This window comes from Prunus persica, chromosome G5 (assembly GCF_000346465.2).
Source record: "Prunus persica cultivar Lovell chromosome G5, Prunus_persica_NCBIv2, whole genome shotgun sequence".
NCBI classification, from domain to species: domain Eukaryota; kingdom Viridiplantae; phylum Streptophyta; class Magnoliopsida; order Rosales; family Rosaceae; genus Prunus; species Prunus persica.
In genome coordinates this window covers 15817536-15834870 of record NC_034013.1, presented here as the reverse complement: position 1 = coordinate 15834870, position 17335 = coordinate 15817536, and the positions used below count along the sequence as shown (strand labels likewise).

Below are 17335 nucleotides of genomic sequence, written 5' to 3'. Positions count from 1 at the left end.
AATTAGTCTTCCTTTCTCTTTGTAGAGTTTGGTTAATAAAATCATGTTCAAATTGGACTTACATTTTATTGATTATCCAAAAAAATTATAACATTCATTGACAAAATTGGACTCTCAAAAAAAATTATAACATTCATTACAATGACAATGATTGAGAGAGAGTGGTCTCAGCATGAGAGCCAAAAGCCGCTTCCTCCAATTCCTGCCTTGTCAACAGCCTAGTTGAGGGTACAAACTTTGTGTTTGAGGTAGCTTCAAAGGCATCCAACTGCTCGGATCTCACGGAAAATTGGGTTCTAAGTGCATCCACAGTTTTGTCAAGAAAAACCGATCTTGGGATGTAGTCCTTGAGGCAGCATATGAATTCCAAATGGTCCCTTGCCTGCAAAAGGAAATAGACAGCATAGGCATCAAACTATATGCCTTGGTAACAAGTAACAGACTATTTAAGCTGTGAAATTCACAGGTTGAACCACATAAAACTTAAAAGAGTTCATACCAATCGATACTCGGGAATTCGTTTTGGAAGTCTGAGGTATGCCATGTTCCTAACCTCATAGTCCCATAGAAAGGAAGTGTGGTGGATCCACCGGGTTTTAGTAATAGATTGAGCATTCCCACCAAACTTGCGGTTACCAAATACATAATCTAAAATCAGATGGGACCAAGTATGTCAAAATAGCAAGAAACCAAAAGATGAACAGAAGAGGGAAGGTTCATTCAGGTACCATTTTCACGAAGTTGAAAATCACCACGTCCTTCAAACACTCTGCTGTATAAAAGGCTACTCCAGGACATTATAGGTCGAGGATATGGTTGCAGGCCAGCAACCGCATCCGCGTTGCATATGAAAGTAACAAATACGGTGTTGTGATCAACAGTAACAGTACCACCTCCGGTGAACCTTCTAATGACAGGAATCTGATCTCGTAACACCAAATCAATTTCAAGAAGCTCTGCAGGTTTTCTATGCACAACATAAACGGAACCCTTTACAATCTCCAATGCAAAAAATAGATAAATAAATAGACACAGCCACAACAAAGAGAATGGAAAAACCAGAATACTCTGTCAGTAACAGAGGCACAACCAAGAGAATGGAAAACTGTCATATAATTCGGAAAATTACTCAATATTGACCAAGAAATACGTACAACCTATTAGCTTAGTCAGTCATCTTACCCTGAAATACCCATTACAATAGTAGGATCATTTGTTCCATCATTCATAATGCACCAATTATCAGACGAGGTTCGAAGCAATTGCTCCTCTAAATGAAGCTGCTGCAGGATAGGAATTCCTTTTAATCTGATAAGGTTCATGAATGGAAGCCCAAAGTTCCTTGTTTGAGGAGTAGCCATTCAAACCAGTGTTTTTAAAGGCATGCCTTCGCGCCCGTCGGCGAGCGCATCGGAGCCAGGCGTGCCAGATCTGGACACTTCTGAACCTGAAGAAATTTTGCGAGTATGCAAATTGGCTGCGACTCTGCGAGGAAGACGACTCGCGTGTGTTCTTTTTAGGTTTATTGTAATGAAACGACGTCGTTTCGATTGCAGTGTTTTAAAAAAAAAATTCTAAATGAAACGACGTCGTTTAACTGGGAGTGTTTTGATTAAAAAAAAAAGGGTGGTGATTTTCCCACTCCCCTTTTGTCCATTTACACTCCATTTTATTTTTTTAAATAGTTTTTACTATAACAAAAAAGGGAGTGTAAGTGGAGAAAAGAGGAGTGGGAACATACAATTTTTAACAAAGGGAGTGTAAGTGGATAAAAGAGGAGTGGGAAAATTAGCTCCCTAAAAAAAAAGGGGTAAACTACAAATGTACTCAAATTTGGATTCAAGTTATGCAAATGGCACAAATGTACCAAACTCATTACACATTTCACTATTTGATCATCAAATTCTCTGGAATTTTTTCAAACAAATTTAGGATCTTAATCATCAACATTCCAACCATGAGACCAAGAACCCATGCCACAAACAGACCACACCTTCCCCCCAAACATTAGTTTCCCTATATGTCGATACACCATAATTTTTTCATCCATCTTCATTCTCTGCCTTCCCAGTCTTCCAACTGTTGCAGTCAATTCCTTATTTTCTTGCTCAATTACTCTAAGCTTATCTTTCAGTCCTTCATTATCTTCTTCTATTTGATTCAGTTCCAACTCCATAGCTCTCATTCTTCTTAGCAACCCAGGAAGAACTTCCTTTCCTCGTGGGCATATCTCCTCGTCCACCCACTCCCAATAATGACCTTTGCCTCTGTTCTTCTGAAGAATTTTCCATATCCAGAGTTAGATCTAAAACCCATGGACCAAAAAACACAAAATTCCAGACAAAGTGACTTACCCGATTATTCTCACAAACCTCAAATCTTCTCCCATGATTGGAATCAGTCCAGGAAGTCCATCTTTTAATAGCTCCCCCATAATTGCAAAGCGTCCATGTGTTACGGTTCTTATAACTCTGCGACATCTCCTTTTTCTCCTCTCCCTCTGTAATTTTGTTTTTTCGCCAGATGCCTTAATATTAATAGAAATGGCTGACATGACATTAGGGTTCAAGTTTAGCGCCATAAATTTGAGAGGTTGCTGATATGGACATGCATATGTTGAATCCATCACTTGAAAAGACAAATATGCCCTTAAATTAAACGAAAAATTTGACAGAAATGACGGCAAAGATTGTTTCTGAAACAAGAGACATAATTAAAGTACCACGGTAACAATTTAGCAATGTGATGGACGAAAAGTAAAGTTGGGGCTTAGTGTCACATCCTAGGATCGACTCCGCCGTAGAACGATATTGTCCGCTTTGGGGCCCCCCCCTTTCTACCCTCACGATTTTGTTTCTGGGTACCCACAAGCAACTTCCCAGTGGGTCACCCATCCTGGGATTGCTCTAGCCCCCAATTCGCTTAGCTTCGGAGTTCCCATGACTCCGAAACCAATGAGCTCCCAAAAGGCCTCTTGCTAGATGGAGGTGGGCATGTACATATAAGACACATCACCCCCTTTCCGTTGGTCGATGTGAGATGTTACACTTAGTCCAGGGACCATTGCTATAATTTTGCCTAATAATAATAATAATAAAATAATGCTGCTACACATTTGACAACATTGTTTTTACCATGTGAGGTTGAGGTGAACTTAGAGTAGTAATGGGCAAAATAGTGGGGGTGTGAGGTTGTTGACGAGTTTTTTATTTTTATTTTTTTTGCTAGGTGTGTATTTAAAGGTAGTTTGGGAAGAAAGTGGGATTTTCTTTGAAATTTTGAAATTTTGAATCAAAAGTTGGGGTGAACTTCGAATAAGGGGTGAATAAAGAGAAGTGTGAGGTTTAAATAGAAAAACAAAAAACAAAAAAAAAAACTCTTTCTTAACTTGGTGATTGTATAAAACAATGTTAAGTTTAATGCTTGTACTCAACTCCTTGTGCCTTGGAATATTATAATCAAGGGCAGGGCTTTAAGTTTTTTGTTGCTGCAAGTAATATTACTCATAAAACTGAAATATGGTTTAGCACTATAGAACAGCAGAGAGAGATGCAGACTTAAACAAACTTATTGTGTTATGTTAACCCAATTTCTGAATACTCCGATTCCTCTTTATCCCGATTCTAGGTTAGTAAACATGCCCTTATTGTTAAGCTATCTATCTTTTGATTGAGTTATGTTTATAGGCTTATAAATATTTTCTGAAAAGCTGCAGATGATAAAATTCTCAGAACGATGGCGAAATTAGTGTAAGAAGCTTGGTCAATTAGAAAGTACGTAGTTGTCTCTCATATAACTGATTTATGATAACATTTATAAGTTTGCCTTCTGAGCAAGTTGAATCTAATTTTATGTATCTTGTTGTAAACTTATTGACATTTGATGGCTTCATCTTTCTTGGTCAACGCTTTTGGAAAGATACTTGTTTCCAATTTCACCAGTTTTCAAATGTTTGCAGGGTCATGACAGAAGTAGTCTAGTTGATTTTGAAACATTGGAAGCAGAAGGGGAAAGAAAAAAAGAAGAAAGAAAGAAAGAAAGAAAGAAAGGTGTCACTGGCCTAAGCCATTTTTTCCCAAATGTTGATTCGAGATCACTATCTAATACTAATGAAAGGGTGGTAATATAATAGAAGAGATATTTCTCTGGTCTATAGTTGAGGATTTTATGCTGTGCTCAGCAGAAGCTCTTCTCCATGAGTTGAACAAATTCATTGAAATCTATTTGTCCATCTCCGTTATGATCGAAGGCTTTGATCATTCTTTTGCATTCCACTTCTGAAGCTCCAACAAAACCCAATGCACAGAGAACCTTGTTTATCTCCCCTGCATCAATGAACCCGTCCTTATTCTCATCAAACACATGAAAAGCTTCTTTTACTTCCTCCAGGCTTGGTTCCTCCTCAAACAAGTCAGCAATCTCCTTTGACCCAAGTCTCCCCTCAACTACTTCACCACCATCTGCATCAAATAATGTTCCTAGTTTCTCCATCATCTGTCCAAGTTCTCCAGTACACAGCTGTTTCTTGTCATCTACATCATTTTCATTTTCATTTTCATGAAGGCAATTAACTTCTTGTTTCTTGGCAATGCAACTTCTTTTTTGGATGGTCTTGCCCTTGCTGCTCTCCGAACAAACAATAATTTGCAACACATCACAAAGGACGCATAAAAACAAGGGCACTAGAACATACCAGAAACTGGAGAGCAAGTGTAGGATAAGGAGCAAGTTAAGAATGATAAGGAGTATGAGAACAACTGAAATGGCTTGGCAGCCAAATGCTTCACTCACTGTTTTCTCCATATTTGGTGCCAAAAAAAAAAACACAAAAACAAAGTAGCTAGAGAGCAGAGAGAGTGCTTAATATTGTTTAATTAGGAGGTTAAGAGTCTTGAGACTTGTGAGTGGAAACCACACTTCGGTTCATAATATATAGAAGTAGCAGCCACGAGAGTTCCTGTCAAGTCATTGTGTAAAAGATGAGGAAAATTCAATCCAATGCCATCCTTGTTTCCATCAAAAGAGTTGGTGACTTACTTCGTCTGCATTGTTAATTTATTCAGTATCAACGTCCTCATCACATGGAAATTTCCAGGTCATGTTTCATATGTATAAAGAAAGTGAGAGAGTCAAATTGCAGCGAAGTTTCAGTGTGAAAGCAAAACTATTCATTATTCTCCAAGTCTTCTACCCAGGGAAGACTCGAGAAAACAACCGAAGGCACATACGGATTTCGTGCCTCTTTCCTGTTACTAATTTCTTCACATTTGATTACCCTTCCTTAATATCCATGTGTATCACAATGGTCAGTGTTCCTAGTCCAACTCAGTTTCTGTAACAAGTGTCAAAATCAAAATCATATCTTTCTGTACAAACTATCCAACATAACACAGATGGTCTGGAAATCACAACAATCATTCACGACTCTCACATGAAAGCAATAAAAGGTAATTCATGACAGATCAAGGCAATAAACTTAATAACACTTGAAAGTTTGAAACTTGAAATTTGGTAACACTTCAGAGTAGATGACTAATTTCTGGGTCATAAACATTGTTTTTGTTTCCATTGGATTTCTCTGCCACCAACCAAAAACAGAGCTGTTAAGACTAAAAAAAGTATGGATGTTTAAGCATGAAATTGAATCCCAACCATGCCCCAGAAAACCATAGCACATTTGGAGGGATCAAGAGAGAATTATAGAGTGAAAGATTGCTACTTTAGAAAAAGATAGGCGCTTACAAGAGACATGGCGTGTGATGTTGCACTTGCCGCAGAGGAGAAGGGGTTGCTTGCTTCTATTCTCAGGGATTGAGGGTATTATTGCCTTTTCACTGAATTTTCTTATCCTTTCTACATCCAACGATCCAAAATTCGTCTCCAGAACCAGATATCCATTCTACCATTCGATTGGCCGAGCGAGAGAGAAGCTGACGAGAAAAGATGAGACCAAGCAAAGAACCAAAGAGGCGGAGCCGCCCTTCGTCTCCGCTCAGGGACCGAACAGCAGCGCCCTCCTCCGGCTTCGAACGAAGCAGCTCGCCCAAGTCTCGCGCCTCCCGGCTCACATCGCCGGTCTCTCTTCTCAATCGAGACTTGGAAGAGCTTCAAGAGCTCGCGACTTCTTCTAACACCAACCCACGAATCTTTCCGTACAATGTGAAGCAGCAATGCTGGGAAAAGGCCGAGAAGATCAGAGGTCGAGACCCAGACCGGTGGCGTCGAGACTCTCTTGGAAACACCGTGTTCCGGAAGCTCGTCGGTTGCCCAGGTTGCCTCTGTCATGATTATGATCACATCGTGCCTTACTCTAAGGTAATTCCTCGTTCTCTCTCAAATTCACCATTTTTATGATTTTTTGTACGTTTGTTGGCATTGATTCTTTGATTTGTGCTTGGAGTTTTGTGAATTTGGTTCATTATGGTTTTGGCTATTAAGGCTCCGTTTAGGATGCATTTGGTATATATCTTTCCTTTTTTGTTTGGTGACTTTCCCATGGAATCGGATTATTTCTGTTGGTAGCATTCTGTATAAAAAGCGACGCATTTTTGGAAATGCTTTGAATTCCATCCATCTAGTAATACTTAAAAGCTGAGTTCTTTTTTGGCTATGTGATGTGCCATTGTTTATAATGTTAGTTGCCATCATCAAGCATGGTTATGTGAAACCAGTAGTTGTTTGTGGACGTTATGGACTTTATGGCTGATTTATTGGTTGGAAAAATCAGGGATTTGCTTCGATTAGCCTAAATATGCACTTGCATACAACATAAACACATTTTTACTGGAGGTGAGAGACATTAGGATAAGATTAGGTAAAGAACTCAGCTTACCTATGGTGCAAAAGGCATAGAAGGTAAACTAGAGTCTTGTTATAGCAGTTAATTGATCGGGACTACAATGAGGTGGCAAATGCCACATTTGATTGTGACCATAGACCTAGAGAATGGAAGCTTGGAGATGGCATGCAATAGTGTTGTGGGATTTTTTTTTTTAATTTAAACCAGATTCTGATAGAATATGGTTAATCATGGTGATACAGATATAGGTAAAGGACTGTCTAGGCCTTTCAACCGTGAGGTACAATACCTTTTGTCTGAGCATTTATACTTGACTGTAATACAGGTTTGATGATCCTGTGAATTGTTTACCAATTTGGCACATGTTAGGCTCAGGTAAATCCAAATGACTGGATTGATAGGGCACTGGAAACATAAGCCTGGATATAATATGCACTGGCCAAGGCATCAGTTTCCAAAGAGGAGAGCTACTTAGCATGTTTTAGGAAGAAGCTCATTCTGCTAGGCATGTTGTGGCAGATATGTGACAAAGTTTAATAACCAACTTGAATGTGTTCTGTCATGCCTATTGTGCTGATTTTGCTTGGAGAGGAACAGTAAACCAAAAAGGAGTTCAGGAAGTGGGCTTATGTGTCATCCCAATCCAATATAAATCTTGACTGCTGAACATTTATTTCTTTATTTTGTTTCCCCCAGGCCCGTGGCCCCTGTATTGTTTTTGGAGGCTTGATTTGATTGTTTTATCTTTCACATTTCAGGGAGGACAAAGTACGCTTGATAACTGTCAAGTTTTACAGGTATGAACTTCATTCCCCTTCATGACCTTGGATTATTACATGAATGTTGTATCTTATTTTCGGTTATAATCTCCAGCCAGAGAAACCAAACCACCAGTATATGTAAGCATGCAGTGCATTCGTATGCTATATATCGTGGCCTTTAAAGGCTGCCAAAATACATATGGCTCCACTTAATTCTCAGCTAAGGCTGCTCATCTTCATGTCATTTCCTTTTGATGAAGCTCGTACTCTTCATTTGCATCCAAATCATTATTGAAACTGAAGTTCACCTTGCCTGTCTAGTTTCTGTATGCTGACTTAAAGAATATAGTCCCGCTGTTTGCTTATAATTGTAGAAGATACATCTTACTTTTCGTCATAAAAAATATTCTCTCTCATACTGTAGGCAACAGTCAATCGATCAAAAGGAAACCGGACTGAGTTTTCTAGAGCTGAGCTCATTCAGAAAAGTTCCTACTGTCGGGTTTCAGGTAATCCCAAGAAACCCCAATACATGTGGAAATCCTTGCAGGGATGAATTCAACTAATTTAGTAGCAAATTAGTGATGGCGTATTCCTTTGAAATGCAGGTCGTGACATGGATCTTATTGAACTGTCAGCCTATGGCAATGTTCGTCATGCACCAAATTCGGGGGGATGCAGAATCCAATAACAATTTAAGGTGTTGTGTAACTTGCTCTAGAATTGATTCTAACAGAGTGGAAAACTAGCATGGCTAAGTTTTGCCCTCATGGGATGTAAAACATTTGTATCAAGCTTACAGACTGTCATATGTTACCTCTGAATATATGAGAAATTTGGATGGGTATTTTCTTCATTCTTCCCTTTGGCAATTTTGCGTTGCATGTTGCTATTTTCCACCTACTTATTTTCTCTTCCCTGCCACGTATAAACAGGGCACACACAACCCACAATATAAGGAGAAACACTCTCATGAAACAGGGATAACATTGTTTTGTTATTTTCGACCAATAACTCAATGATACGTAGAATAATTTTTTCACGTGTCATTGTATTATTGATTAGGAATAACAAAACAATGATATTCCCGTTATAAATTTGTTTTTCTGCAGTGTAAGGCGTCAGCCCTTGACCTCGATCTAATTGATTAAACTAGTATAGTTTCCAAGAGCACGCGTATGTTTGTGTCACATTCCAACAAATGATGGGACAAGACAAGACTCTCTTATCTATGGCATGCCAACCTTTGATGTTCAACATTTTAACCTTAGTAGGAATCTCAAATACAAGCCCAACAACAACAATCATGCTAGCTTACTTGATGTACTGATGTGACGTATATGCAAACATACGTATCAACTTTTTAAAATTGAGCATGCGGCTATTCATTTTTTTTAGCAACCAACCACTCACCTCACCTACGACATCAGTATTTAGCAAGAAATGTCAAAAATGAAAGGAAAGAATTCATGTATAATATTGCAACGTATACACAAAAAAGGGCAATGTAAACCTAGCATTTTATACAAGAATTCATGTATCATTTGGGTGGTGGGCTCTCTGTACAGCACATTATAGAGCATTTACCCTATCCTTCATTAACTTCTCTTGCATATATGGATATTTAAGAAGGTTTATAGGTTTCTTTTTATATAGCCGTTGATTTTTTTTTTAATAATTGCAGCATTTTTCTAGAAACACACACTTTACACAAAAAAGGGCAAAAAAGAAAGATGAATTTACCAAAATAGCCAAGCCGGAGACGTATTTCACGCGTACTACGTACATGGCTATCTTGGTAAATTCGAATTCTTTAACCAGAGAGAAACCAAACCCCAGAAAGTGGAAACCACCATCCGGGGTGGCGAAAATGCTTACCATGACAGCCGTTGGAGTGGTAGCCACCTTGTGTTAATATCCTTTTATAGCTAGCTCTCTGTGATCTGGGGTATAATTACCTGAAGTTAGGAGATGGTTGGAGTTTTGAGGTGGTGTGTGTGTGGTGTGGAATTTGCTAAGGGGTAGGGAGGTGGTTTCGGTTTTATGCTTGAAGAGAGAGAGAGAGAGGTAGGGGAGGGGGGGCCGGGGGCCGGGGGCGGGGGTTGAGGTTGAATATATAGAAACTTGAGAGTAAAACGGGAACCAAAACAAAGGAGAAGATTCTCATTACGTACTATCAAGCTTTGCCTTGGGGTCTCTATATTCACTTCAGTTGTACAAGAAAATATAGCTCTAGCCCCTCATTGGCTGCTTTAGTGAGTCGTGGTGGATTGCCAACATGGACAACTTGTGTTTCTTTCGTGAGACAATTTTGTCAACGAACCGTGATTTTTTTAACCATGCCATCTTCAAGCAGCAGCAGTTGTTTGTGGTCTTTATGAACTTATAGCTGATTTATTGGTTGGAAAATCGGGGACTTGCTTAAATTAGCCTAAATATGTATTTGCAGACAACATAAACACATTTTTACTGGAGCTGAGAGACATTAGAATAATATTAGGTTTAGGTAAAAGAACTCAGCTTGTTTTCCTATGGTGCAAAAGGCATACAAGGTAAACTGGAGTCTCTTGTTATAGCAGTTAATTGGTCGGGATGCCGATGAGGTTGCAAATGCCATATTAGATGGTGATCATAGACCTAGAGAATGGAAGCTTGGAGTGTTGTGGGATTTCTTTTTTTAATTTAGACCAGATTGTTGTGATACTTGAATGCAATACAGGCTTGATGAGCCCGTGAATGGTAGATATTCCAAATGACTGGATTGAGGGGTGCAGTGCAGTGCAGAGTCATATATTCGTTTTTGGAATCCTAGTTTGGAATGTATAGTGATTTCTACACTTGTTCTGTAGATGATGGGGATCGGGGTCCGGACATTGGTCACCAACACACTCCTGCATCAGGTAGATCAACCCATTCAGATAATCCTGACCATTTGTCTCTCCTCTTGTAGCCAGCAATTAAAATGTATTCTATGGCAATGTTCGTCGTGCACAAGATTCAGGAGGATGTAGAATCCAATAACAATTTGTTCTTCTGTAACTTGCTCAGAGTGTATTCTAACATTAACATAGAGTCGAAGACTAGCATTGCTACATGTCTGTCTGCCCAGTTGGAGTTTCGCGCTCATTGGATATGAAATATTTGTATCAAGCTGACAAACTGTCATCCCTTTCCTCTAGAAAAAGGGCTGAACCTAAAAGGGCTCTACACTAAAGTAGTGTAAATGGGCTTTACAAGACAATGGACGGCCCATAATCTCCCATCATATGACCTAACTAGTTCCAAAGTTGGAAGTCATATGAGGAAGAAGAATAGATAGAAGCAGAAAAAAAGTTGCAAGTGGGTCATTTTTCTTGCTTTTCCATGTGAAGTAAAGCATCACATCCGCACTTTCTTCTTTAGTGTTTTTCAATTTTCTTTTCTTTCCTTATACTAGGCATTTCAAATGTTAGAAAAAGTTAAAGAAAGGAGACGCATACACTTTTGATTTTTGTTATTCTCATTGAAAACTAAACTTTTCCTCCCCTTTTTTCTATTTAGTTATTAATACAAGCACTAATCTAAACCAATCTTCAATCCATATAACGAGGAAGATGATTAATATATACGCGATAGTTTGTTTACTTGGATACTTCATCACGGGGCCTAGACTTACAACTCTTTTATGCACTTGAACCAAGATTCAAGATATACTACGATTCTCACATGTTCTTTCTGTTGCTGTTTCATTAAAGACAATCGTTTACGCATTTATAGATAATTAATAATTATTTACGTATGTGTGCATTAATCTAGGTCAGTTAACAGTGTCAATCAGTAGCTTTGAAACTGATTTCGGCTTAGTCAAAATAATTGCAATCTTGTTTCTCTTTCTATGCACTTCGCAGAGGGGATAAGTTATAGTGGGAGGTTGACTCTGACTCCAAAACCAAAAGCTACTTTTCCACGAGCAAAAGTCAGCAGCTCAACTTTAATTAGTAGCACACCTAATCCAATATATTACTTTAATCATGGACAAAGTGGCAAGTTAGAGGTCAAAATCGCTGACCAAACTCATCTTCTACATCAATCTTCAATTCAATCCATGGAGATGGAGCCAATGAAAGGCCACACAGAGTTCATTAATTGAGCCAAATGGGACATGGTAAAACCTCATAACTTGGTGGTGCCATAATGATAATTAACATGCACAGTTTGGGTTGGTTTGCTAAGAATCCACCACCACCGCCGCCATGGTTTAAAAAAGAATAATTCGAGTCATAATATATTTTGCTTAATCTGCTTTTTAAGTTAAGGGATTTGTAATTTAATTAGTGGTTAAGAGTATTTACCATTGCACCTGATGAGTTCTTAGGTTCGATTTTTCTTTCCTTCCATTATCAATATCGCTTGTATTAAATAATAATAATAAGTCTATTAATTAGTTGATTGAATACTTGAATGAATTGCTTCCATGCTGTTAGGCTCATTATGCATGCTGAGAGAGAGAGAGAGAGAGAGAGAGAGAGAGAGAGAGAGAGAGAGAGTTGGGAAAGCCTTTTCCTTTCTTTTTGCTCTTTCCCTGCTATTTGTAGAAACAAGCATGGAACAACTTCATGTTAGTCTGTTAGAGCAGTGGGATTACATGCCTTAACCAAACCCTTTTCTTTTCTTTTCATTTCTGTACAAAGTGGCCTTTATGTCTTATTTGTTAGAAAGATAGATCAATTTCCTCATAGGGCAGGCGACATAACAGGGACTTGGGGAGCCAAGACGTCTGCAAACATACCATTAGCAATATTGCCAAATTAGCCATTAGGATGTTGTAATCTCAAAAAAGCTAAACATGTAAGGTTGTGTTCAAGATTTAGTTGACATTCAAATATATATCAGATGGCTAGAGATTTGTGATCCAGAAATTGAACACACTGTCACTATTATTATTATTATCTTCTTTTGTCTCCCCCCAACTGCATTAAAATTAGGTATATGGATGAAATTAGTGGGGCAATTGCTTTCGTGTGGAAAAGGGAAAAAATACCAAAAAGAGGAAAAAAAATGTAAAAAAGTAAGAGAGAGTGCCAAAAGGGTTTATGGCATTATGTGCATATTTGGGGTCCCATATAACAACTCATCTTTACCAAATATGTGGCCTGTATTTGCTTGTTGCACCAAAATATCTGTGTGTTTTTTGTTGGGTGATTGATTTGAGACACACAGATATATATTTTTATTTATCTGATGTTGATGCATCTAAAGATGTGCTTTACAGAGAAAATTAGGTAGATATATTTCACTAGGTAATCCTAATATCCATATTTTCTTATCAAATGAGAAACATTCCCCATGAGTTTAATCCAATCTCATCAATCATGGGACATATGCTGCAGTGATATCAGAAAAGCGGCACTGCAGAAAAGGGCAAAAACAAAAGAAACAAAAAGAAAGGCATAATTTCTTAGTTTATTTCAGTTTCTACTTCCATGCACGTATGTGACATGATTTTTTTCTAGAGAGACCACAATTTTTGAACGCATACTGTGACAATTGATGTGATGAACTTAAACTCTTTGGTCGAATATAAAAAAGTTTTCAAAAAATTTATTCTTACGTATATGTTCTATTTTACTTTGTTAAGTTTTCGATATGAAACTAATATAGTGTTGGTTTTATTTTTTATGGTTGAACATAATTTGCTTTTTCTGTAAATACTAAAATAGAGAAGAAAACAAGGGAATAAAAGAGAGAAGGATAGTATCGCCAGTTTTCAACCTAACTTTTGTGCAAGTTGCTGAGGACCTTTGAGGGTGAAAAGGAAAGCACTTGGCCCTCAGGAATTTAATTAAAGTTTATCTAATAAAGTGGGGACTAAACAAGAGCCAATTTGTTGGTTTGTCGCCATCTCCATTTTAGCCCCACATAGTTCCCTTCTTTATCAGCATCATAATAGCTAGTAACTCATTATCTAAGGTATGACTGATGCTTCCTTGGCATTATGCAAGCAGTGCACGAAGGCAATTTTAGTTTTCTCAGAAGAAAAATCTTCAAGTTTCACCTTTTGTGACCTGCAGTCTCGGATTTTAAGAACGTGTTTCTTGGTTTTAGACAGATGACCCGCAATTTAGGTTTCTTGGTTTTCGACAGATGATCTGCAATTTAGGTCTAGAACAAGAACAAGACTGCCTCTGTATCATGTCAAAGAAACTTTTGGTATTTGAATAAAGAACCAAAGAGAACGGAAGGAAAAGATCTTTTCTCCAATTCTATCATAGTATTTCACAAATATAAAGATATGTACAAGAACATAAACATAGGAAACTAAGTACATTTGTGCTTAGTGTTACAAAAAGGCAACAATATTTGCCACTAGAGCTTTATCCTACATTAGTTCCCCTACCACACCGAGGAACCTAGGGAGTAAAGAGTGCCCCTCCATTTCTACCTCCTGGTTTCGACCAGCTCAACCAAAATGGCCTAGCTGGATGGGGTTAGCTGTCAAAACTCATACAAGATGGGTTGAACTCAACCTAACTCTTCCAGCTTTTATAAAAAAATCGTCCATCATGGCCAACTAATTCATGAGCTCTCTTGAAAATTGAGGGATCTAGACAAGGCTGCTGGGTTTGCTCGTAAGGCCGGAGAGGTTTCAGAGACATTTTTCTTTTGATCACTTTTTGATTGGAAGGCCTTAAACAGCCCTCCCCCGCTGATGGAATCATTCTTGATCCCAAGTGTTGCCCATATTGAACTCTTTGCAGCTTCACTTGGATCATCAATTCTTAATGTTTTTGGAACCAAAACACGACCACTTTTCTGTTTTGATGGCTCTTCTTTCTCCAAACTCTCTGGTTTTAGAATGTCCCCATCCCTTGAATGTTTCCCCAACGTTGGAGAATTTGAACCAGAGCTAGGGGACTTTTGGTTTGGAGAAGCAGGTTGTGGACCAAACCAAGGAACGTTCCAAGTGCCAGGGACACCACAGTTCCAATAAGGTGCAGGACAAAATGACAAAGGAAAACCTGGAGGGCAAAAGGCCGGTGGGGGAACTGCTGAATTCCATGGATAAGGCCAAGGAACACCCGGAAGACAAGGAATTTGTGAAGAGAAGCCATTGACATTCTGCAACTGTGGTTTTGAAACTGTTGCAGAAGATGCCCTTGAGCTATCATCACCATTTTCTCTACCTTTGCAAGGAGTTGGAATAACCCGTTCTTCGCTTTTATGAAAGCCATTTTGAGTACCATTCAAAATCTTTTTATCTGCAAGATTTAAAACAGAAGCCATGGAATCACAAATGGGGGCATCCACTCCGAAGCTGAGGACTCTGCCACTGCTTTTCAATGCAGGATGGTGAGCTCCATTTGGAGCATCAATTTGAGCTGCTTGTAGAGCCTCAGAAATGGTGATGTGGCGATAATGTGAGGCAGAGTTCTTGTTTTTGCGACGTCCTGCGCCCACAGGCACATTCCTCATGGTACCGCCTGCAGTCCAGTATCTTTGACAGGCTTTGCAGAAATGCCGTGGTTGGTTGACGTTGTAATTGTTGTAGTAACAAAATTTAGTGTCCATGCTATTGCAGCGGGGGCATGGAAGTATCTTGTCAGGCTTCTTCAGGGTTTTCTCTTGCGAGTTGGTTGCTTCAGTATTCTCAGTCTTGGCAGTGTTTGATTTTGGACTTTCTTCATCCATAGAGGGTGGCATTGGGTTCACATTCGAATCTGATAATATGCCCATGTTTGTTGGGTCTTCACTGTTTGGAGGGCCATCATCTTGATCCATGCTCTCAGGGGATTTTCTTGATGGTGGATCCTGAAATTTTCACAATTAGCTTTAGGAACAAGTATTGCAAAATAAACTTGAATCATTATATAAGTAATCAGTGTGATGACAGCTTCAAACAAAATCAAGCAAGAAGAAATATTGTAAATTTATATGTTTACAAGGAGTTTTCTTCATCTTTCAATGAAAAGCAATAATCTTTGCCTCCTTTTTTGTTAAAATTATAAGTTTGGTTGTACTATAGTTTCATTGACACAATCAAATCTGTTGAAACTTCTACACAATTAGAGAATTCAATCACTCTGTTATATGAAGTCCCAGATATGTAGAAAATTATTACCACGAAGACTGAAAATTTAATGAAAATAACAGATTTAGAAAATCAACAGGAAACACCCTTTCATATTGAGAGAAAAATAAATTAAACGACACAGATGAAGACTATTGACTCTGAAAGATATCAAGCAGCATGAACAGTTCACAGTTTTAAATCTACACACAAACTTTAAAAAAAAATTAATTAGCTACTGGCATATGTAAGTTGAATTTAGGTAACCAAAAAAGAAAAGTAACATAAGTGATCAAATTTTATACTTTCCAAAAGCTGGTCTGAAATTCATTGACTGACAATCGTTTCATTGGTAACAAAATTGAAGGAAACAAGCCTCTAAGGCGAAAAAAAATTGCTTTTCCAATTCTCAAATGATCAATAAAAGTTAATCATCCCCGTTTTAAATAGGATCAGAAAATCAAACAAAATAGAACTAAGAATCAAACAAACATCTCAAAACCCCAAATCAGACTGCCTCTAAATAAAAAAGGGGAAAAACCAACAAGATTGTCATAGCTCATAACCACCAAATGTAAAGTGAAATAAAAAAATAAAAAATAAAAAAAATAAAAAAAACTTGTCTCAGCATTTTAACATAAGGGTCCAAATAAACGAGTTCCACAAGACCTTCTCTCTCAGTGTAAAAACTCTACCTGCTCTGTCTCTGCCTCTTCTTCTTCTTCATCTTCTTCGTCCTCTTCTTCTGATTCTACATCTACTTCTTTCTCTTCAGGCTGAGTGAAGCCCAGGTCCTCGATGTCCGCGGGCAGGGGAATCTTCTTCCCGAAGAGCTTTATCGCAGGGTCCTTAGTTTCCAGCATTTTCTCGGCAGCCAAACAGTGTTGAAAAAACGCGCGAGTATTTTTGTTGAGAGGTTTTCTGGGGTGTCTTGAGTGGTGGTGTCTCGGTTGGCATTGGGCGTAGTAAAACGTCGTCTACGATTTTAATCCGTTTAAACTAAAGGTGGGTGCCACGTCAGAACGTGGGTATGATTCTCAGCCACAAGTTCTTGTGGCCTCCAGATTTTCCTTTGTCAAATTTCATCTGGATTCTCTCTTTCTGATGCATGGAAATTCGGTGCTACCCAAACATATATATCTTCTATCTTTTTTTATTTATTATAACTTGACTTCCATGGTGACCCAAAAATCGCTCGAATGATTTAAACGGACTAAAGCCAAATTAGTTAAGACCATCTGTGCATTCGAGTTTGAATTTTTTTATTTTTTATAATCGAGATTAGTTTAAAACAAATTCTTAATTGTATCAACAGTAAAAGAAACCCAATTTAAATATATTTTTATTATAGTTATATTCATAGAGGAGAATTTAAATATCGAACTTCGAGTCCAGTTAATGAAATTCCTATATATATATATATCGAACTTCGAGTGTATAGACAATTACTCTTAACTAATTTAAACAATTTAGTCAAATTTTACATTAAAAAATGTGTAATATTGGATCAAATTTAATTGTATTTGTTTTAACTCTTGCATATTTCTCATAGGAAAATTGTTAAATCGAACCAACCCACTATATTTATTTTAATTTAAACCCTATATTCTTGGGGACCAAAAGTTTATCTGCGTTTATTCAAGGGCGGAACCAAGAATTTTTCAATGGGTGGGCTAGCTAAAGTTGTTATAACTTAAAATCTAAGGACCAATTTTTGTTTGGGTACTT

The 17335-nt window shown here is 38.0% G+C and overlaps 5 protein-coding genes across 5 annotated transcripts; 1 reads left to right on the top strand and 4 right to left on the bottom strand.

Moving 5' to 3' along the window:
• Positions 45–1501, bottom strand: LOC18775692 (putative lipoate-protein ligase A). The gene is made up of 4 exons (XM_007209407.2): positions 1183–1501; positions 729–967; positions 500–648; positions 45–382 (listed from the first exon to the last, which is right to left on the bottom strand). The coding sequence occupies exons 1-4, from the start codon at positions 1359–1361 to the stop codon at positions 137–139; spliced, it is 813 nt and encodes a 270-aa protein (XP_007209469.1). The 5' UTR covers positions 1362–1501; the 3' UTR covers positions 45–136.
• Positions 1804–2511, bottom strand: LOC109949297. Its single transcript, XM_020564635.1, has 2 exons — positions 2355–2511; positions 1804–2275 (listed from the first exon to the last, which is right to left on the bottom strand). Exons 1-2 carry the CDS (start codon positions 2478–2480, stop codon positions 1937–1939), a joined length of 465 nt encoding a protein of 154 aa, XP_020420224.1. The 5' UTR covers positions 2481–2511; the 3' UTR covers positions 1804–1936.
• LOC18776917 (probable calcium-binding protein CML45) lies at positions 3859–5115 on the bottom strand. The gene has a single exon (XM_007208754.2). It carries the CDS (start codon positions 4801–4803, stop codon positions 4177–4179), a length of 627 nt encoding a protein of 208 aa, XP_007208816.1. The 5' UTR covers positions 4804–5115; the 3' UTR covers positions 3859–4176.
• On the top strand, positions 5788–8424 carry LOC18775984. Its single transcript, XM_007210032.2, has 4 exons — positions 5788–6315; positions 7558–7596; positions 7985–8069; positions 8169–8424. The coding sequence occupies exons 1-4, from the start codon at positions 5944–5946 to the stop codon at positions 8249–8251; spliced, it is 579 nt and encodes a 192-aa protein (XP_007210094.1). The 5' UTR covers positions 5788–5943; the 3' UTR covers positions 8252–8424.
• LOC18777874 (cyclic dof factor 3) lies at positions 13778–16675 on the bottom strand. The gene is made up of 2 exons (XM_007209047.2): positions 16303–16675; positions 13778–15348 (listed from the first exon to the last, which is right to left on the bottom strand). The coding sequence occupies exons 1-2, from the start codon at positions 16468–16470 to the stop codon at positions 14116–14118; spliced, it is 1401 nt and encodes a 466-aa protein (XP_007209109.1). The 5' UTR covers positions 16471–16675; the 3' UTR covers positions 13778–14115.

Coding starts and splice junctions, on each gene's coding strand:
- LOC18775692 (XM_007209407.2), bottom strand. CDS start 1,361: ATGGCTACTCCTCAAACAAGGAACTTTGGGCTTCCATTCATGAACCTT. Junction 968..1,182: donor ATTGTAATGGGTATTTCAGG/GTAAGATGACTG, acceptor TGTTGTGCATAG/AAAACCTGCAGAGCTTCTTG. Junction 383..499: donor GAATTCCCGAGTATCGATTG/GTATGAACTCTT, acceptor TTCCTTTTGCAG/GCAAGGGACCATTTGGAATT.
- LOC109949297 (XM_020564635.1), bottom strand. CDS start 2,480: ATGTCGCAGAGTTATAAGAACCGTAACACATGGACGCTTTGCAATTAT. Junction 2,276..2,354: donor AGGTTTGTGAGAATAATCGG/GTAAGTCACTTT, acceptor AAAATTCTTCAG/AAGAACAGAGGCAAAGGTCA.
- LOC18776917 (XM_007208754.2), bottom strand. CDS start 4,803: ATGGAGAAAACAGTGAGTGAAGCATTTGGCTGCCAAGCCATTTCAGTT.
- LOC18775984 (XM_007210032.2), top strand. CDS start 5,944: ATGAGACCAAGCAAAGAACCAAAGAGGCGGAGCCGCCCTTCGTCTCCG. Junction 6,316..7,557: donor ACATCGTGCCTTACTCTAAG/GTAATTCCTCGT, acceptor TTCACATTTCAG/GGAGGACAAAGTACGCTTGA. Junction 7,597..7,984: donor ATAACTGTCAAGTTTTACAG/GTATGAACTTCA, acceptor CTCATACTGTAG/GCAACAGTCAATCGATCAAA.
- LOC18777874 (XM_007209047.2), bottom strand. CDS start 16,470: ATGCTGGAAACTAAGGACCCTGCGATAAAGCTCTTCGGGAAGAAGATT. Junction 15,349..16,302: donor AAGAGGCAGAGACAGAGCAG/GTAGAGTTTTTA, acceptor TGAAAATTTCAG/GATCCACCATCAAGAAAATC.